The following is a 21,578-nucleotide window of genomic DNA, read 5'->3' on the forward strand; positions in this document are numbered from 1 at the left end:
TGTAGCTTAGTACTACCTACATATCTTAAGCCACAGGTGCATGTCAGAACATAGACAGCATATTCAGTTCTACAGTTGTAATTCCCTGTAATGTTGAATTTTTGTGGGCTAAAAGGAGTGGCATATTGAGTGGTGTTTGCTCCGAACTTGCAAGCCCTGCAGCTGGAACATTTTACAAACCCCGGCCGGGGTTGTAGCCAGATTTGATCTTTGCTCAATTCTGGATTTTTTTTTTTTGTAATTTGCGTTCTCATTGAGGGCCCTTTCCTATATGTAATGGTCGGAGTTGCAGGGAGTCTAGGAGCCATAACTCCATCAGTTAGTAATATGGGCCAGCTTTTTGTTATAATGGCTCTGATCTTTCTTTCTTGGCGATTATAAGTTGTTATAAATCTAGGAGCCGATTCATTGTCTTTTTTTGTCTTTTAAGTCAGGATTTGCATCAATGGTATCTTTTGCTCTTAGGATCAGGTCCCTGGGCTTGGCATTCATTTTCTTGACGGGCTGTTTTAGGATAGTCTCTCTCTATCCTCTCTCTCTTTAAATCTCATAAGGGCCTGATTGGTACATGTGGCTAAATCTTCTTCCGTGCTGCAGATACGTTTAAGCCTAAGTAGCTCTCCATAAGGAATAATATTGATGACGTTTGGGATGAGCACTGCTGGCATGTAGTATGGAATTTCCAGCAGTGCTCTTCCTATAGAGGGTGGTAGCTATTCGTCCCTCACGGATAAAGATGGTAACATCTAGGAACTCTACCTGTAGTTTGTTGATATTGCTTGTAAACTTAAGATGTTCTTGATTTATATTGATGTTGTCAACAAATTCAAATGGCAGTTTTCTCATCTCCTCTCTATATAATAAAAACGTCATCAATATATCGCATCCATTCTAAAACATGATTGGTAAATATAGAATTGTGAGTGCGCTTGAGGACCTGCTCCTCCCACCAGCCCACGTGTAAACACGCGTAGCTAGGAGAGAAGCAGGCCCCCATCGCCATGGTTCTGTAAATGAATTTCATTACCAAACATAAAATTATTATTGTTAAGACACCAGGATACTAGTTCCATAATCATTTTGTTCTGATTATAGCATTGTAACGGTCTAGTACCCAAAAAATACTCCAAAGCTTTTAATCCAGCAAGATGTTCGATACTAGTGTAAAGGGACTCAATATCTAACGTAATAAACATTGAGTCCTCAGTCCATGGAATATGCATGATCTTATTTAAAAAGTCTCCGGTGTTTTTGATATAAGTTGGTCAACCTGTAACCAAATCGTGTAAAAAATAGTCAATGTATTGGGTGATATGTTCTGCAACACTCTGTATTGCCGATATGATTGGTCTTCCAGGGACTGGTACCGTTCTTTTATGTACTTTAGGTATCAAATATAATCTAGGTAGAACAGGATTTTCAACATGCAGAAACTTGAATTCCTCCGCTGAGATCATGCCCTCTCTTTTCCATTTTAGGAGTGTGTTTTTTAGATTATCTCTTGCATTATTGTATTCTTTTAGGGTAGATTTCTCATAGCATGTCAGATCATTCAATTGTCTCCGGGCTTCTGCAATGTATTCATTTTGTGGCCAAATAACAATATTACCACCTTTATCTGACGTGGTAACAATAATTTGATGATCATTGATCAATTTTTTAATCAATGCCGTGTATTGATTTTCCTGCTCACTTTTATGCCTTTTTCGGTGTTTGATAGTGAAATTTCTTCAGATCTTCCACTATGACATCATGGAAAGTGTCGATGGCATCCATGGGCATGTTCGGCACAAAAGTGGATTTGGACTTAAAAGGACTTGTGTGAGCTCCTATTTGAGGAATAGCTGCTTCAGTTAATTCTTGTTGAGTAGACATAGTCTGTTCTGAACTGCTATTATCCTGAACAAGTTGGTGCATGGAAAGCAGGGTTCTCGTGTCTGATGCCATAAGTTGGATATTGGCCTGATTGTCAGAGATAGCTTGCTGGTCCTTTAGCCCCTCTTTGATGCTAAAAAACTTTTTGAGCTTAAGTTTTCGAATATAGCAGAAGACATCAACACGTGTGTAATCAAAGTCACTAATAGGGCAAAATGACAGACCGAGGCTTAAAAGCTGTTTTTCCGCCCCGGATAATGTAATATTAGAAAGATTTACGATTGTGTTATCTTTTATTGATTCTTTCGCCAGTATTGCTTTCTTGGTTTTTTGTGAAAGCTTCCACTTTTTACGGCGTTCTCTCTGTCTTTTATTGATTCTTGTTCTTTGTTCTTTTGACTTCGTGGTCTCAGTGTCTGCAGACGATCGAATACTAAAAAATGTATCTCTTCCCCCAGATCAAGGATCTTAGTTTTATCACATGTCCCTGTTCTGTTTAGACTGTCTTCATCTGAGGACATGCTACTTATTAGTGATTCATTGTCACTACTTTCTGGGGCTGAGTCGATATTAGTACTTGTTGTTGCTACTGCTTGTGCCGTTTGTTTGGCTGGCTTTGAATTTAATTTGGATTTTTTTGCGTTTTCATATTTTCACGCAAAAGTGTAAATGCGCCGCTGCTCGTAATCTTCTTTCTCTTGCGCAAATGTATACACTTTGCGGGCTTTGATTTTGTCTTCCTGCTTGGTCAGTCTTTCTATGTATATATGTGTGTGTGTATATATATATATATATATATATATATATATATAACTCCTTCGGCCACAAGTTTGCAAAATGGGGAGGGGGGGCCAGCTCATTAGGTATGTCCTGGGAAGCCCCCCACTGGCAGACAGTGGTTTCACTCCCCACACCAGCGCATGCAGGGAAACCTATCATTGCTCTCGCTTGGCAGGAGCATTTTCAAAAATCCTGCCAAGCGGGAGCAAACTGTCTGCTCTCATCGAACGGGAGCTTTGAAAATGCTCTCGGTCACTGCTAGCAGACATTTGATCTGTTTCCCTGCTTGCACTGCGGAAATATTGCACATGCCCCGAGGAAGCAGCATTAGGAGCTGCTCCCTCTGGGTGGGAGCAGTGCCGGCTTGGAGGGAGCCAGCGGGTGCCATGCGGGCCTTGCCTGTCCCCCAGCGGCTCCTAAAAAGTGTATGGGGGGCCCTGTGTGGGTATCTACCTAAAAAAGCACAAAGCAAATGCAGGCCCGGGCCGATAACTGCTCGGGGAGGGGAGCCGTGCAGCCCACCTCCCCTTGGATCAAATCCACATCCTGGGGCGATTGAGTCTGTGTGCCTTTTTAAGGCTTGTGTTGGAGGGCCACGTGGTGTGGTCCTGGGGGGTGGGGTCCCAAGGACCTAACAAGGCTCCAGAGCGGGCCACGCAGCCCCACTCCCCTTTATATGAATGAGTGGCCCTGGGGGTCTCTATGACCTAACAAGGCAGGGGAAGGGGGACCGTGCGACCACCCCATCACCTTTAATTTTAGTAGGGACCTTGGGGCATGGGGTCCCCATGGCCTAACAAAGATCAGGGAGGTGGGGGGGGGCACTCGGCCTCCCATTCCATTAAATAAATACCAAATAGCCCTGGGGGATGTTGTCGCCTAATGAGGTTTAGAGAGGGGGTGGGGGGCAGTGGGTTGGTCTTAGACATCTGCTTCTCATTCTTTAAAAAAAAAAAAAAAAAAAACTCCCTGGGCGAAGGAGTTCCCAGCGCCCCTTTAAAAAGCATAAGACCCTGGTGTTCTCGGGCCCTAATGAGCCTTCTTAGGTATGAGAAAAAATAAGCCTTTTGACCTAACCCTCCCAGTGTTGGTGTAGGAAACTGGGTTTTTGTTGCAGTGCCCCACTTCCACCTCCACTTTTTGCCTGGTATTTGATGCAACTTTGACTGAAGTGTACTGGTTTCCTGCCAACCAGGTCCCCAGTACCCATGTTATTTCCATAAAAACTGTACAATTTCTCCCCCCAATTGGCAAAACCTTTAGCACCCTGTGTCCCTAGCAAATGGTTCCCAGGTGCCTACGGCCTGAGATTCTAAAGAGGGTCCCTAAAGGCTGCAGCACGAATACTGCTACCCTAGGGGACCCCTCACCGAGCACATGCAAGACTGCCGTTGCAGGCTGCATCTCTTGGTGCAGTCAAAATTGAAAAGACAACATGTTACACATTTCTTTTTGCCATGTACCTCACACTGTGTGTTATATTTGCAAGTCAGCCCTTCCACAGGAGATAATTACATGTGAGGGCATACCTGCATCAACAGATATACTGCTGTGCTAGTCAGTCCTATAACGTCCAGTACAAGTGACCAGAGAAGCTATCTTAAGATGTGCTGTACACTGGTGAAAACGAGTCCCCGTTCTACATGATGACTTCACTGAAAATAGTGATATTTGGTATCAAACATCTCGTATTGGTAAACCCACACTGATGCCAGTGTTGGATTTACCAATATATGGTTTCAGAGGGCATCTTAGAGGTGCCCCCTGAAAACCTACCAGCCTCTTGTGTCCTTGTGGGCTGGTTTTTGCTAGCTTGCTACCGAGAAGCTGTTCTTACCTCCTAGGGTGGGAGCTTTTCCTCTTAGGAGACCCAGAACAAAAGCCTGGCTGGGAAGTGGGTAAAACACCCCGTCCCACAGGATGACCTGTTGATTAGCCTCCTTGGGCCGTAAGCTTCAAAGAGCTGCTGCCTTGGAGTGCGGACCTTCCCTCCTTATCGACCATCCTGTACAGGACCCCTTTGGCACCAGGACAGGCAGGATAATTAGCCAGTCGGTAGGCTTGCTACCTTCAAGCTAGTTTCACCCCTAAGTGGGGGGGCTACTGTGAGGTGGAGACAATTTTTCAGAAGGAGCCATCCTTGTGATGACATATTGGGTATTCTGGCACAGGTTCATGCCCACTTCCCACAAGAAGTGGTCATAAGGGGGTTAGTGACCCCTAGGGTCAGTAGCCCATTAGCTACTACCATACACTCCCCTAAACTATATATGTAGGGGAGCCCCTGTCCCCAGAGAAGGAGATCCTGCCAACCTAAGAAGAGAGAGAACACCAAAGAGCCGCAAAAGCAGAGAGGAGGGAAGAAGCAGCTGACCTGGTACCATCCCTGCCAGCCTGTCTACATCCCTCATTGCAAACTGCGTCAAAGTCGGCTCGTCCTGTATTTGTTGACTCCAGAACCATGGGAGTACTGCCTGCCTTCGCAAAAAGAGTCGACCTCCCATAAACAGTGGACCTGTTCTAAAGAAACTCCAAAAGAGAGTAGCCTGAGGCCTCGGGAACCACCAAAACCCGACATCCGAATTCACCGCTGCACCCATCGTCTACATCCTGAGCTGAAGTGGACCTACCATGTCAACAAGGTCCCCCAGCCTTCTAGAACTGGAGTCCATCATGTTTTCACCCCTTCTGGACTCCCCAACGCCACCTGCAGCCTCTGCACGTAGGCCCCCTCAACCGTGACTGCTCTGGTAAGGAAAAACCCTACGCCTAAGGACACCCCTGCACCCGTCGCTCCTGGGCCTTTGAGAAGAGGACCTAAGTTGTTATCCCATCCCTGAGCATCGCAAGTATTGAACCCTCTTGCTGTTTAAGCCCAACTAGCTTCCTAGCCAGAGTCTGCAGCCTCTTTCTGCAGTGGCTGACTGATCAGTGAGCTCCCAATGCTGTTTTGCACCTTTCACCCTGCAGCGGCTGTGCCACTGCTGGTGCTGCTTTGGATCTTGCCCAGCACTCACCATAACTCCTTGGGACTGGTCTTGTAAGTTGCTGTACTATACCTGTTTGCAGAACTTGCCATAACATAGCATTGAAGAACTCAAAAATTACTCTATCCAATTTTTAAAGTGAAAAGAATTTGTATTTAAAAACATACCAACCTGAACAATTTTTCTTTGATGCCTACGTAAAGATACTTGCTATTTTTATAAATTGCTGTGGATCTTGAGTCATGTGACCTTTATTAAATCATTATTTGTATTTGCGAATGTCTTGCACTCCTCTGTTAAGATTAAGGCGGCTGTACCACAGTAGCCCCATATAGAGCACTTTGGAGTGCATAGTAAGCACCTGTCCACTCATAAGTTTAACCCCTGGACTCTTTACACGGTATAGCATATTCTTGATATGTCACATAAAGAGCCAGTTGGCCTTACGTATGGTAATAAAATATTACTTTATGGTTAAAAAGGAAAAAAAAACGAATTCACTGAAAAACCAAAGCGCTATAGTTAGGTGTGATGGAAAGATTTGTTTTTAATTAACAAAAAACTTTAGAATTTCATTGGAAAAACAATGGTTATATGGTTATAGTAATCTTATAGGTAGCTACGTTTGTCAGTGACTAAATTAACGTTTTGAACTAACTAACCCACTCCCCCCTCCACAGAAATGTACCTGTTATAATTAGCAGAGCTAACTATAATTTGTGCCTCCACCTGCACTGCTCCTGGCCTCACATATTGCATCACTCACAACATGCTCTGACATTATTTATAACGTGTTATGAATGTGTTTTTTTTTTATTGTAGCAAAACAGTATATGGTTTAAAGTCTGCAAAATCTTTGTAAATTGTGAGTATTAAACCGATAAATATTTAGTAGAAATTATTTGCTCAGTTATTGTAACTCTAATATAAAGGCTTCACCAGCAATCTTTTTTTGAAGTGTCATTACTCTTGCACTGACTGGTGTGTGTAGTAGGGTGTGTTGAGAGACTGACCTCTCTGCTGAGACCTCTCTCTGTAATGATAGGTACACTTGGGGTGAGAGGAGGGACTGGGCTCTCCTTTCTGACCTCGATCTCAGATGATGGGTATGCGAAGAAGGGTGTTTGGATGAGCCTCAACTGTACTCAAAACTCTTCTCAAACCAATGAGCATGAATAGTACGAGTCTGAAAAACACCATCCCCAGTAAAACATCTCCGTACAGTAACAAGTGTGCTTAGCAGAATGGATTCAAACATCACCGGCCTTAAGGCCGCATCCTGGATAGAGGGAGCCGCTTGAAAGCATCAGCTCTTTATGGGTACGAGGTTCCACAGGACCTCGAGCTCAGCCAGAGCCAAGCTTCAGGCTCAAGCTTTCAGTGGCTCCCTCACATCTATTTATTTGTACATAGTGAGAGGTACCTACATTTTAATAGACAAACCCATTGGTAGGGTCACTGCTTCAAAAGTTAAAGAAACCTTCAGACACCTTAGAAACCACTGGAGTGGGCATTCAGTGATTATTTTTGCCATAATTTGGGAGAAATTTGGTAGAGGCCTTCCTAGTGTTATGAACTCCAAAAGTCAGTTATGATGATTAGTTTTTGGGCTTATAAAAGACATGCGGCTAAAATAGTGAATTCCTCCGTGGTAGAGTAACAAGGATCTGAAAGAAACACGTTAGTTAGATTCCTCACCTTAGAATATCCCCAGGCGTCAGACTGGATCCGGAAGATTTTTCGTCAGCAATACCCCTTGCGCGTCGCTAGGCGTCGTCTGCGGCTCCGCGTCCGTCGTCGGCGTCGTGTGCCGGAATGACGTCGTCGGAGTACTTAGACGCCGCCCTCGCGCGCTGACGTCAGTTCTTCTTTTTTCCGCGCCAGTAAGCGCAGATCCGGGAGAGCTACCCCTTTTAGTCTTTTTTGACTAAGTTTTTTTGATCCTTTTTAGGTCTCGCCTGACCCAGCGCATGCGCTGGTCTGGCGAGACTTATTGAGAGGGCTCCAAAAAGTGCTACCAGGCCAGCCTAGAGCTACAGTGCATGTGCGCGGGTGCGCGCGCCACTTTTACCGAGATTATTTTCACTTTAGCGGCCGCTTTGATGTGTGATCGTGATGGCGATCACTTTCACTTTCGCGGCCGCAGGGCCGCCACTTTTACCGAGATTATTTTCACTTTAGCGGCCGCTTTGATGTGTGATCGTGATGGCGATCACTTTCACTTTCGCGGCCGCAGGGCCGCTTTGCATAGCCAATAGGTCTCGCTTTTGAGACCTTATAAGTATTTAGTTATGCAAGTGTTGCATAGCTAAACACTTATAAGGTCCCAAAGGCGAGACCTATTGGCTATGCCAATGCTTGTTGATCTTGTCTCGACTCCGGTGCCGGTAGGATGCCTGGTTTCAAAGCCTGTGCTGACTGCAACCGCTTGATGTCGGTTACGGATCATCACCGCCGGTGCCTTTACTGTTTGGGCCTCGACCACGACGCGGAGTCGTGTTCGGACTGCAAGGCCCTGACCTCGAAGGCTAGACGGGAACGGTCCCGTAAGCTCCTCGAGCTTCGCCACTCGGCTCCGCGCCCCTCTCGATCCCGGTCCAGGAGGAGGTCCAAGGATCGGTCGCGGAGCCGCAGCCGACGTCATCATCGCTCTTCTGGCTCCAAGTCTTCGGGTAAGTCGAAGCACTCCAAGAAGTCCAAGAGGCGACACCGCTCTTCGGACTCCCCTTGCCGGTCGCGCGACTCGGCCGAGGGTCAGGGTGGTTCCACCCCCGCGGCTCCAGCGGAGCCGCAGGCGCCGCGCAAGTCCCCATACCCGCCGGTCCCTGGGACTGACGCGACGCCGGCGGAAGTCAGTGCCTTCCTCTCGGCCATGAGGAGCCTGGCTCCGCCGTCGACGCCCGCTGGCGCGCCTTTGGGCCCCGCGGACCCGACTGGGCAACCTTGCATGCCGGCGGCTCCGGCCCCGACGCCGCAGGTTCCCGAGGGACTCGTCCCCGCCGACGCAGGTCGACCTCGTCACGCCTCCTCCGCCGGCATCGACACCGGTTCCACCTCCGACGCCGGCTCCACTCGGCGTCGAGCCCCGGTTCAGCCCCGCTCCGGATCCGGCGCCGTTACGGCATCGATGGACGCCGCGTACAGCGCCGTTAGAGACACATTATGTCTATCGTCCGGCTCCGATCCTTCCTCCTGTTTACCAGGAATCGGATGAGGGGGGGCGACTGGGAGGGGTCTGAGGACCCTATGGCCGTTCAGGCTCAGCTGTCACAGGACTGGGCAGATGAACTGGGGGAGGCCAGTGGTCTGGATACCTCACCAGACACTGGATTCATCTCTCCTCCGACTGTGGCTTCGGAGGAGGGTGCTGCTTTCTCTGTGGTGCTGCGCAAGGCGGCCGCAGCCCTTGGGCTCGAGCTGCCTGCCGTGGCTGTGAGGACTAACGTCCTCACTGAGGTGCTTCAGTCTGCAGCAAGCTCCACTGAGCCTCTGCTGCAATTCAATGAGGCCCTCATTGACGTTCTGCAGGGCACCTGGTCCAAGCCCTCCACAGTTCCTCCTGTGGACAGGAACGTCGCCAGGCGCCACTGCCCTGCTCCGGGCGACCCCAGTTTTCTGTCCCAACACCCCACCCCCGAGAGCCTGGTTATCCAGGCTTCTACCTCCCAATCCTCCTTCCCGACCGCTCCGCCGGACCGGGATTCCAAGAGACTGGAACAGTTTGGCAAAAAGCTGTTCTCCTCCCTTAGTTTGGGTCTGCGGTCCTTGAACACCGCCTGTCTTTTGGACCGTTATTCCCACTCTCTGTGGGATACGGAGGAGGACGTGCTGCCCCTGTGCCCGGAGGAGGCCCAGACAAGACTTACCCAGGCTCTGGCCGATGGCAGGGATGCAGCACGACATGCAATCCGATGTGGGCTTGACACTACGGACTCGCTGGGTAGGGCGATTTCTACCACGGTGGCGCTTAGACGTCACGCCTGGCTGCGGTCCACGTCCTTTTCGGGTGATGTCCAGAGCACTCTCATGACATGCCCTTTGATGTCACTCGCCTTTTTGGTGAGAAAGCGGACAGTGTGCTGAATCGCTTTAAGGACTCCCGGGCTACGGCCAAGTCCTTGGGCCTCTCGGCCCCGCGGTCGCAATTCCGCCTTTCGCCCCTTTCGTGGCCAAGGAAGGGGTGCCTCCTCACGTCCGCCTAGCCACCAGCCGCAGAACCAACCTGCGCGCGGTCGCGGACGTGGTTTCTGCAGAGGCGGTTCTGGAGGACGACGCGGTCAGCCCACATCCACCCCGGCAGCATCCGCCTCAAAGCCTTCCTAGTCCGAGCTTTCAGGCCCATTCCACGCCAGTGGGCGGCAGAGTTCGCCATCACCTTCTCCACTGGCGGTCCATCACATCGGACAGGTGGGTGCTGCAAATCGTCCGCAGGGGCTACTCCCTCCCCTTCGAGACGACACCTCCAGCCATGCCACCGCAGCACCACCGTATCTCGGGGGATCATTTGAATCTTCTCCATGAGGAAGTTTCGGCCCTCTTGGCCAAGGGGGCCGTCGAGCGCATTCCGAGCCCAGAAGTAGGTAGTGGTTGTTATTCCCACTACTTTCTGGTTCCCAAGAAGGGCAAAGGGGGCCTACGCCCTATCTTGGACCTCCGGAACGTCAATACCTTCCTCCGGAAGGAAAGGTTCAAAATGTTAACTTTGGCTCAGGTTCTAGCTGCCCTAGACCCTGGAGACTGGATGGTAGCGTTGGACTTGCAGGACGCATATTTCCACATCCCCGTCCTGCCGGCCCACCGGCGTTACCTGCGGTTCACGGTGGGTCAAGAGCACTTTCAGTTTACCGTGCTCCCCTTCGGCCTTACCAGTGCCCCTCTGGTGTTCACGAAAGTGATGGCGGTGGTCGCAGCTCATCTGCGCAGATCAGGGGTTCCAGTCTTCCCCTATCTCGACGACTGGTTGTTGAAGGCGGGCTCGCCCCAGGCAGTCGTCTCCCACCTCCAGACTACGGCGGATCTCCTGCATGTGCTGGGGTTTTCCATCAACGTGCCGAAGTCACACCTGAGTCCCTCTCAGAAGCTCCTCTTCATCGGAGCGGTTCTCGATTCGGCGCAGTTCCGGGTCTATCCGCCGGAACAGCGGGTCCGGGATATTCAGGCCCTGATTCCCATCTTTCGGCCTCTATCCTGGGTTTCGGTCAGGCTAGTGTTGCGGCTTCTGGGGCTGATGGCCTCCTGCATCCTACTAGTGCATCACGCCAGGCGGCGCATGCGGTCTCTGCAGTGAGACCTGAAGTTTCAGTGGGGCCAGCATCACGGCAACCTGTCCGACCATGTCTTGATCTCGGAGGGCACTGCACAGCAGTTGCAGTGGTGGCTCACGAACCGCGATTGGGTCACGGGCAAGAGCCTCTCCCTTCCCCAACCGGAGCATGTCGTAGTGACTGATGCGTCCCTCCTAGGATGGGGTGGCCATATGGTTGAGGCGGAGATCAGAGGCCTCTGGTCTCCGGCGGAGTCTCGCCTCCACATCAACCTGTTGGAGTTGAGAGCGATCCGACTTGCACTGAAAGCCTTCCTTCCCTCTGTCAGGGGAAGTGTCGTGCAGGTGTTCACGGACAACACCACCGCCATGTGGTATTGCAACAAACAGGGCGGGGTGGGGTCGTGGACCCTTTGTCAGGAGGCTCTGCGCCTCTGGACGTGGCTGGAACACCAGGGCGTCACCCTAGTGGTTCAACATCTGGCGGGCTCTCTGAACGCCAGAGCAGACTAACTCAGCCGCCGGTGCATGATGGATCACGAATGGCATCTGAACTCCGAAGTGGCGCAAGGTCTCTTTCAGCAGTGGGGAGAGCCTTGGTTAGATCTATTCGCCACCGAAGAGAACGCGCAATGTCAGCAGTTCTGCGCGTTGGAATTTCCAAGGCGGCACTCGCTCGGCGACGCTTTTCGTCACGAGTGGAGTTGCGGTCTGTTGTACGCCTTTCCGCCTATACCACTTCTGCCCAGAGTGCTGAAGACGATCAGGCACGACCGGGCCCAAGTCATCTGGGTGGCTCCGGATTGGGCACGAAGGTACTGGTATCCCGAGCTACTCAGTATGTTGATCGATCCTCCGATACGTCTGCCCCTTCGGGAGGATCTTCTGTCGCAGCAGCAGGGGACGGTCCTCCACCCGAACCTGTCCAGCCTCCACCTCCATGCGTGGAGATTGAGCGGCGGCAGTTGATGCCATTTGAATTGCCTCCTGAAGTCTGTGATATCATTCTGGCAGCCAGGCGTCCCTCCACAAAGACGGTATACGCCTGCCGGTGGAACAAATTTGTGGCATGGTGCACAGCAAAGGCTGTGGATCCCCTTTCCGCCCCTCTTTCTGAGGTTCTCCTCTTTCTTATTTCTTTGGCCCGGCAGGGCTCTGCCCTGGGCACCTTGAAAGGTTATCTTGCTGCCATCTCTGCCTTCTTGCGGCTTCCTGATCAGCCTTCTCTTTTCAAGTCCCCTGTAGTTACACGCTTTCTAAAAGGCATTACTCACACGTTCCCTCCTGTCCCTTTTGTAATGCCTCAGTGGGACTTGAATCTTGTTCTCACATTTCTAATGTGTGCTCCCTTTGAGCCTCTTCATAATTGTCCTGTTCGTCTGCTGACGCTTAAGACTGCTTTTCTGGTAGCCATCACCTCGGCTAGACGGGTGAGTGAGCTCCAGGCTTTATCATCAAAGCCTCCTTTTCTCTCTGATCATCCGGACAAGGTTGTCCTTCGGCCTCGTCCCTCCTTTCTTCCGAAAGTGGTGACCCTCTTTCATCTTGGGCAGTCTGTCACCTTGCCCACCTTCTTTCCGCCTCCGCATCCTTCCAAGAGGAAGAGAGGCTCCATCGTCTGGACCCAAAACGTGCGCTCTCCTTTTATCTGGACCGCACAAAGCAGTTCCGGGTGGACGACCAACTTTTCGTTGGATACGTGGGTGCTAAGAAGGGGAAAGCTGTGCACAAACGGACCATCTCTCGGTGGGTCGTTTTGTGCATCAAAATTTGTTATTCCTTGGCAAAAAAGGACCCTCCTGTTGGGCTGCGAGCCCATTCTACTCGGGCCACGGCGGCTACTACTGCTTTGGGGTGGGGAGTCCCTTTGCAGGACATCTGTCAAGCGGCGACGTGGGCTTTGCTACACACGTTTACCAGGCATTATTGCCTTGACAGCCAAGTCCGGAGGGATGGCTTCTTTGGCCGTTCTGTCCTCCAGGACTTTCTGGTGTGATCTTGGTTCGCAGACCCACCACCGGGGATGGTATTGCTTGGGTATCTATTTTAAGGTGAGGAATCTAACTAACGTGTTTCTTTCAGATGAACAAGTTACTTACCTTCGGTAACGATGTATCTGTAAGAAACATTAGTTAGTTAGATTCCTCACCGACCCACCCATCCACCTCGTTCTGCGAACTGACATCTAGGGTTAAGGTTATCCTTTTCAGGCCCCTAGATTTTATTTTTGGCACCAGTGTCGGTCTTTTGCATGGCTCTGCGTTCCTGGCGCGGAAAGCTATGTACAAGAACTCACGTCAGCGCGCGAGGGCGGCGTCTAAGTACTCCGACGTCATTCCGGCGCACGACGCCGACGACGGACGCGGAGCCGCAGACGACGCCTAGCGACGCGCAAGGGGTATTGCTGACGAAAAATCTTCCGGATCCAGTCTGACGCCTGGGGATATTCTAAGGTGAGGAATCTAACTAACTAATGTTTCTTACAGATACATCGTTACCGGAGGTAAGTAACTTGTTCTTTAGTTGCTTAATCCAATATTGAAATGAGTTTCAACGGACAGACCAGCTGGCTGCCTGCAGTCCACAGGGAATCTAGAACAACCTGGGCTCATTAAAAGAATGAGTAAGACCAGCGGGACAGGACTTTTTGTTTTCGCCCTATAGAAACAGGATTGAGAAGTCAGTCTCCCACAAAGATCTGTGGCGTTGAACCCTAGTATAGCTCTCAGAAGCTTTGGGGCTTCCAGGAAGAATTTGTGCAACTTTTGAGAAATTTGAGACTGAACATTTGAGAATGGTCCTGAAGCATAGCGGTGAAGAAGTCAAGTGTGCCTGTCTGCAAGATAACTGACCTAGCCATTGCTCTCCAAGGTTGCATGAGACACAGCAGTTTACTGGTATATTGGTGTAAAAGTGGCCTCCTGTAGCCACGTTTGCCGTGCCTATAGACCAACTTTGAGTTGTGCGTACCCTTTTTAAAAATATTTGTTCGAGGCATATGAGCTGTAGATCGTATACTTGTGCATAGATCGCCATCTGGTGTTGGGCTCGGATGTTTGCACTTTATTTTTGTCTTGGAAGAAGTCTTTCTTAGTCACGAGGTAGGTGATTCCGAGCTCAACACCAGATGGCGATCTATGCACAAGTATACGAATCTACAGCTCTACATGGCAAGAACAGATGCATACTGGTAAGTAGCATTTTTCTTTTACATTTCATCAAAAGCTCATAACTTCTGATCCTCTCTGCCAGTATTTGGCATTTTGATGTCATTTTAATGATTACTGTTCCTATTTTACTAAATTGGTTTTAAAATGTTAGCATTTGGTTTCTTGGCTTTCTTGATTTTGCGGCTCCTAAATCACTGAATATTATTTTCTCTGAAGTAGGCATTTTGCTTAAATCATACTCTCAGGAGAATGCCCAGGATTCCTGAGGAATTATAACTTGTTTGACAACAAAGCATCTTTTGCTCACATAACTTTTGTGATCAAATGTTTGTTTACAGAAGCTCTTTGGCTAGACACAGAAGCATAAATGAAACCGTGCAGAATTTGCGGCAAATTGAGTTACCTAAACTAGCAAAGGGGCAACTGAAAAGGGTAAGTTGTTGTTTTAAAGTTGGGTGAAATGTGGCCTTGGTTTCTCACAATACGTTGTGTTTTGCTTAGCCTGTCATAAAGCATGCTGAAGGCATCCTTTTATGGTACAATCTTTTTAAAATGTGTGCAGTGCTACATGAATGTTTTTACAGTGGGATCCTTTTACACCTTTATGTAAAAGTTTCAAGCGGGGTGGAGGGCATTCCTTTGACAAAGGTAACTACTCTAGCTGCGTAGATAATGCAGAGATGCATAACATGCAGTGGCCTTAAACCGGAGGAGCAAAGCTTACTTTGCACCCTTTAGTGCTGCTTCTTTTAATAATTTGTGTAGGTTGATTTCTGCCAAATATACATTATTCTCATTCGGCCTGTGATTTATAGTTTGTGTAGCGGGTGTGCAAGTAAAATTTTTGTGATCTTGAACATAATGGGTCGATGTAATGCTTTTTTTCTTCTCCAGTTTTGTATAGTAACTATTAATTCTCTAGGTTTTTAGGTCTCGCTGAGTCAGCGCGCATGCGCTGCTCAGCGAGACATTTTGTATGAGTTTTCAAAGTGCTGCTGGCTGGCCTAGCACTTGCGTGCACGTGAGCGTGCATGCGCGCAGCCGCCATGCGCTAGGCCAGCCAGCAGCACTCAGGAACGCCTTTAGCACGTCATAGCGGTCACTTTCGCTTTCACAGCGATCGTGATCGCGAAGACTTTCGTGGCCAATGCTTGTTTATCTTGTCTTCTGGACTCTGTGCACCTTTATGTCACATTTGCCTCCTTTTTCTTTAGCCTTCATTTTAAATGATTCGTTCTCCCTTACTCTGCTCTGCTTGTTCTTAGTTTCATAGCTTTCTCTTTAAACCCCCTTATGATTGCCTTGCACACATTCTCTTCTTTCCATTGCCTTCTATCTATATCATCTCATCACGTTGCCGTTTTTTGCACCCTCCCTCCAAGTTGCTCTTTTCACTGCCTTTTCCTCGACTTCCTTGTTTCTCTCCCTCTCACGCAATCTTTTAAAACCTTAGTTTTCCTCGCCCCGCTCCTCCATCTGTTTCCTTTCTCTGATTCCATCCTTCTCACTTTCGCTTATACCCCCCTCTCACATTCCTGTGTGCCCTTGGTTCTCGTGTCAGTCTCCTTTCCCTCGTCTTCTGGCCCTTTCATCTTTCTCACCTTCTCTTCCCTTTCTTGGCATCTCATCTTTCTGACAGCGCCCCTTTGCTCGCTCACCTCGTTGTCACCCCTTTTTCTCATTTCACTTTCTCTTCCTCTTCGTATGTCCTCCTCACTCTCTCCTAACCACCCACCACACATTTTCATTCCCCCACCCCTTCTAGGGCACCCTTGGCTCCCAGCCCTAGTACAGGCCACAAGTGAAAGTGCTCTGGGACTCCTGTCTCTGCCTCCTGAATTCAACTGAGGTGTGGGAGGGAAGGCGCGAGAGGGCGGGATGCAGGTGTTTGCCTCTGAGGCATTGGGCGCGCATTTTGGTCTGCTGGCAGGGGGCTGAGCCAGAATTCACACACGCAGGTGCCTGGCCTGTGGTGATTCAGTCAGGCATAGCCAAAAGGTCTCGCTTTTGGGACCTTATAAGTATTTAGTTATGCAGCACAATATCCTTGATGCAACATGATCAACTGTTGCATGGCTAAACACTTATAAGGTCCCAAAGGCGAGACCTATTGGCTATGCCAATGCTTGTTTAAATATGTTAGATTCTTAGAAGTAAAACAAATTGTAACTTACTGCAAAAGATTTTTCATTTAATCTTTGTTTTTTGTTGTTTGCTGATACGTAGGAAGCTGAGTGTACCAAAATGAGGTGTATTTGGTAGAGTCCAGGTATCCCCTACTAGTGTACAGGGGCTTGCCTTTGGAATCCCAAGGTGCTCTATTAGTAGCAGTGTGGTTGAGCAGCTTAGGCCCATCACAAACTAGTGTTAGGCATTTGTTGCAGACAGTCAATACACAAGACACACACTCAATAAGGAAATTTGACACCACTTTATAAAAATAAGACCGATTTTTATAATAATTTAGACATCAAGATCTTCTATCTCGGGTAGGTATTTTTCGAGTTAGCAATTTTCATACCCCTAGAAAATACAGCTGTCAGATTTGAGGCATGAGCCTTGAACGCGGTAATGTAAGCCTATAGGGAAAGATGCGTAGTCACTTGCAAACAACTTTTCTTCTGGATTTAAGGTAAGTAGAGGCCAAGGTCCAAGAAAGCACCAAGAATTCAGGTTTATCCATCAAGGGGTGTCCGAGTGCAGAGGTGCTTGTCATCTTTGGTAGCCTCGACCGCTACACATGGAAGTCAATGAGGAACACTAACTGCAAAGAAAGGCTACAAGGGAGGACTGAGGGACATGTCTGGCAGAACCCAAAGGAGGGGGTCTGCTCTTGAGGGTCCCACAGAGACACCATCAGTTTCAATGGACTCAGGCTAGGGTGCATAGGTGTTTTGTCTAGCACGTCAGTGAGTTTGAGGCTCTCCCAGTTCTTGGTGCAACTGCAGAAGAGGGACTACCTTACCATCTAATCAGTGTGGCTGAATTTCCAGGTATTTCCTCAGCTGGGGTAAAGTTTTTCTGCAAGTATGTTGCTAAAACAGCTTGGTTTCTTTCGCAACAGACCTTCTGGAGCTGCTTTGGTAAAGGTCCCAAGAGATGACAGAGTACATCCGCCATTTAAAGGTTCTGATTCTGTGCTGTCGCAATGATTCGACCAAATAGTGCTTTGTCTGCTTTCATGATAATTTTCTTGCCGTTGCAGTACACTGCCTTCTTCTTGGTTTTTAGTTTGTTCTTTTTCATTGGGTCATGGAACTTCTTAATAGGCGGATTATTCTCAAGTTGCGCAAGTTTGAAGTCTGCATAGGACTGTTCACCTATTTCATGTGCCTTCATTATGTTGGATACTATGTTTGCGATTCCTTTTTTTCAGTGGAGAGACTAATGTGATCATGTGGCCCAACAAATGGGTTTATCCATCCTTGAACCAGCCTAACTGCTCTCGTAACAGTATATTTTCCCTTTTCAATTTTTTACTTATGTAGGTCTGCATGAATAAGATCCTAACGGACTAACATCTGGCAGTTTAACTGAAAAGCATCTGTTGATGAAGTTGTTGTATATCTCTGGATGTTTCTCTGCAAGTAATGTAATTTCGGCATTGTATACAGGAAGATATCGAACGTAGTTCATCGTGTCCTATGCAAAACGCCATGGGATCATAGCGCGTATGTCAGTAAGATGTAAATGCCAATTTCCTTCTTGAGCAGCACGCAGCAGAGCCAGCAATAAATGTTCAACAAAATCCACATATAACATCCAAAATGCAGAGAGATCTCCATTTTCATGACTAAGATGTTCAAGGAATACATCCCTTAGCTGTTTTACTTAGTCAGAGGGCTGTATTCTGCAAGAGATCGTCTTATCTCTGTTGGCATAGGTATTTTGTAAAGTCATTAACGTGCTCCATGAAGGTGTCGACTACATGAATGTTCTCTTGTAATTCTTATACATGCAGGTGACAAATTCCAACCAAGCCTGTCTCAACATAGCTTCATACATGCACTTGTGTAATCGAACTGCATGATTGTACAAACAACCTTCAAGTACTGATGATATTGATCCTTCTGCTGTCATGTCTGCTTCAATGCAAAGGTAGCAAAGGTCTGCGTCTTGAAAGCGTTTTCCTACAATGGATACGACATTGTAAATGATATGAAAGGTGCCCATTCGAAGAATGATTCTGTCGTACGTTGAGTTATGCCTCCACACGATCTCAGTTGCTTTTGCGTTGAGAGCTTGAAAAATAAATTAATTAAAACATTTATAAATTTTACTTGCTATACTTAATATAATTATAATTAGAGCACCCGGTTTTATGGTATTTATTTTTCTGCCATTTCCATCTTGATTTATCCATATTTATTTTTTGCTAATTATATCCGTGTATATCCATATTTATTTTGGGTTTTGTGGAAAATGTAAGCTAAAATTAGCATATGTCCTCATTTAATTAACCAATAAATATGCACTAATGCTCTGCCAGGTTTCAGTGTTGAGCACCCTCAGCAGATAAATCATTGCACTTATATTAAAAAATGCAAATTTCACTATCAACCTTGTGCATATCTACTGCTAGCCTCATTACTAAAATCCCTTTCTTTTTTTAACCCACTTATCTATCAATCCACATATCTATTGGCTCTTGCAGTCTTGGCAGACATTGTTTAGAATTACTCAAAAAACAACCCAATTTCCGCTTTTATCCACATTTAAGAATAAATACAGACAAGAAAATAAATGTTTTCTGTCTATGTAAAAATCAGTAAAAATGAAAAGCGGGGAGCCTTAATTATAATTATCAATTTATATAATCACATTTACTGTAATTGTAGTTTTTAATAATAACATTTACAATAATAAAAATGTATATCAAAGTATCTTGGGAGTGGAGTGGTAACCCACAAAAGTCAAAGAGGGATGACCAGGGCTCGAGTCAGGGGTACACACGGGTGGACAGCGTCCACCCATTATTTTCGCAGGGTGGACGCCGTCCACCCTGCTAAGAAGTTGGGCCCCACTAAAAAATATGCCTAATTCGTCCCAGGGTTATTTGCAAACACCGGAACACAATCGGCAGCGCCTGCACGCCGTTGTCTGCTTTCGATCGCAACAACGTGCAGGCGGGGAAGCAGCTTTCTTGGTTCTGACTCCTGCTGGGCCAAGAACAAAGGCCCAATTTAAGGGGTCATCAGGCCTCCTTTTGTTCGAGTCTCCTGGCTGGGAACAGTCAGGAGCCTCACACTTAGAAGTGGAGAAACAAAGGCTCACACCTTGTTAACACATCACACCTAATTAATGAGGCATCTTTTCACTTTGTTCAGGCTTGGTCAGACTGCTGGTATAGTTTGTTTTTGACAGGTAGGCTGTTCCCAGTGTCCACAGCATGTGCGTAACAAGTTGTCTGACCAGGGATGAAAGAAAAGAGCCCAGCATACTGCCTTAGAACATGCCTGCAGTCAGTCTGCTGGTGGGCAATAATGGTGTCTGAGAAGACAACTCCCTCAACAGACCAAAGATCTTAAAAAAACCGACAGAGTACTCCCATCAAATTATCTGCATCCCGCGAGACACCGATAATTTGATGGGAGTACTCTTCATCATTTTTTTAAGATCTTTTAAATATACTTACTCTTATGTGCAGATTATTTTGGAGATATAGGTTCTTGAGGAATAGAATACAGATTATTTTACTTTTGGAAGCGTGACGCATTTTTGTACATAGTATTGCCCTGAGGAGGTTGATGGGTGATGACCCAATGACGAAACACGTGTTGGCTACATCCATCATCTGGCTGTGACTGTATCTACTACTGTACCAACCAAACTGTAACGATGCACTACTGGATGTGATTTTCATGAGATAGGAAGTGAATCCTTGGAATTAAAGAAGAAGGTTTTCAACCACTATACGTTTACGAACACTTGGACATTGTTTCTGCTCCGGATAAAGACTGATTGTTACTTTTAATTTTGGGGCTTCTTAAGTCCACAACATTCTTTGGAATGTGAGGAGGCCGTTTCTCCTTTATCCTTGGAAGCATTCAGAGGAATTTAGGAATTTTTATTTGCTTTACTGTTGTCCGCAGAATTTACCCAGCCACGATCATCTTTTAAGTACTGTTCTTTTAAGGGCTGACAGGTCTTCTCCCTGAGGAGAGGGGACCTGCGCTTTTGTTTCTAAAGAAGTTCGTTTCGCAGCCTTCTTGCCTTTTCTCTTGGAGGATTGGACCATTATTCCAGGCTTAAGCTCCTCTGTTTAACCATTGGCTTTGCACTATGCTCTAGTTTTCACACACTACTATTCAAGAATTCCCACCATGGCTGCATGGGATCTTAGCCTTCTGAGTCCCCAGATAATCTCCTAGCAGACATTGGACTGGAATTGCAGAAGACAAGGCCACCTTTTGGCCATTAACCCGTCCCCATTATAAGGTCATCATTGCCATGGGATGTAGCTTGGGGTGGTGTTCGCCATTGATGACTGGATACGTTTGTCCAGTCCAGTCATGCACTGTTTTGGGGATATTGTTTTTTCAGTCACCATAGTGACACTTGCACCTGTATTCCTCAGTGCTTTTACTTCAGCCCCATTGATATGTGGCTTTTCTTTGTACTTCAGGTTACTGGGCCAGACAGCCAAGGTAGCTATATCCACCCACCCCATTCTCGGAGACTAAAGTAGCTTCAGTTTGCTCTCTGACCTAGTCAGGGCACACCAGGATCCCATCTGCAGACTCGTCACCCCATTAAAAACTGTCCCACATCTTTCTCTTTGGGGGAGCGGGAATTAGCAAACCCTTTCTTTTGGTCACCACCACCATGAGTCTTTCTGGGGACCCTTGTTTTGATCCAATGGTCAGTCTTTTTCCCCAGCTCTTGGGGAGAAGCCAACCCTAGATCTTCTACCTACTGATGCAGTTTTTCTGGTTAGCAATTACTTAAGAAGTGCTCCTTCATCAACAGATTGTAAAGCCCCTCATAATCTTGCAACTTACTGGCTTTCAACCAGCCACCTAGTGTTTTGACTGAGAAAATAACAAAATCAACCCAAGACTGACTCGATGTTTTGTGAGTCTCCATGAATTTAATCCTGTACTCCTCAGTGGTGAGTCCAAAGCCCTCAATCAGGGTATCCTTCATGACGTCATAGCACTCAGCATCCTCCTCAATAAGTGTCCGGAGTCTATCCCTGCACTTGCCTGAAAAAAGCTCCCAGAGTACTGAGCCAACATATTTTTGATTGAGATTTCTTATTTTACAAGCCCTCTCAAAAGCTGTAAACCATTTTGTGGTTACTTAGAGGCCCGGTACTTTTACACACACACACTGCCTTTGCAGGCTGCATGTTTTGGTGCAGAACAAAGTGATGAGTCGACATGGCACACATCCCTGTGTGCCATGCCTACTACCCACTGCCCTGGCATAGATTAGTCGCCCCTCTAGCTGGGTGCCCTATGCCAGTGGTGAGGGTACAGGTGCATGAGCCCTGTACCCCTA

At 47.5% G+C, this 21,578-nt stretch overlaps 1 protein-coding gene across 2 annotated transcripts in view; it reads left to right on the plus strand.

Moving 5' to 3' along the window:
- Window positions 1-21,578, plus strand: part of TICRR (TOPBP1 interacting checkpoint and replication regulator) — a 586,714-nt gene that overhangs the window by 180,218 nt on the left and 384,918 nt on the right. For both annotated transcript variants that reach the window (XM_085644448.1, XM_085644450.1), the window contains exon 13: window positions 14,414-14,507. In XM_085644448.1, coding sequence (XP_085500574.1) covers window positions 14,414-14,507 — 94 coding nt within the window. The remainder of the gene's footprint in view (window positions 1-14,413; window positions 14,508-21,578) is intronic.

This window comes from Triturus cristatus, chromosome 3_1 (genome assembly GCF_964204655.1).
Source record: "Triturus cristatus chromosome 3_1, aTriCri1.1, whole genome shotgun sequence".
Lineage (NCBI taxonomy): Eukaryota > Metazoa > Chordata > Amphibia > Caudata > Salamandridae > Triturus > Triturus cristatus.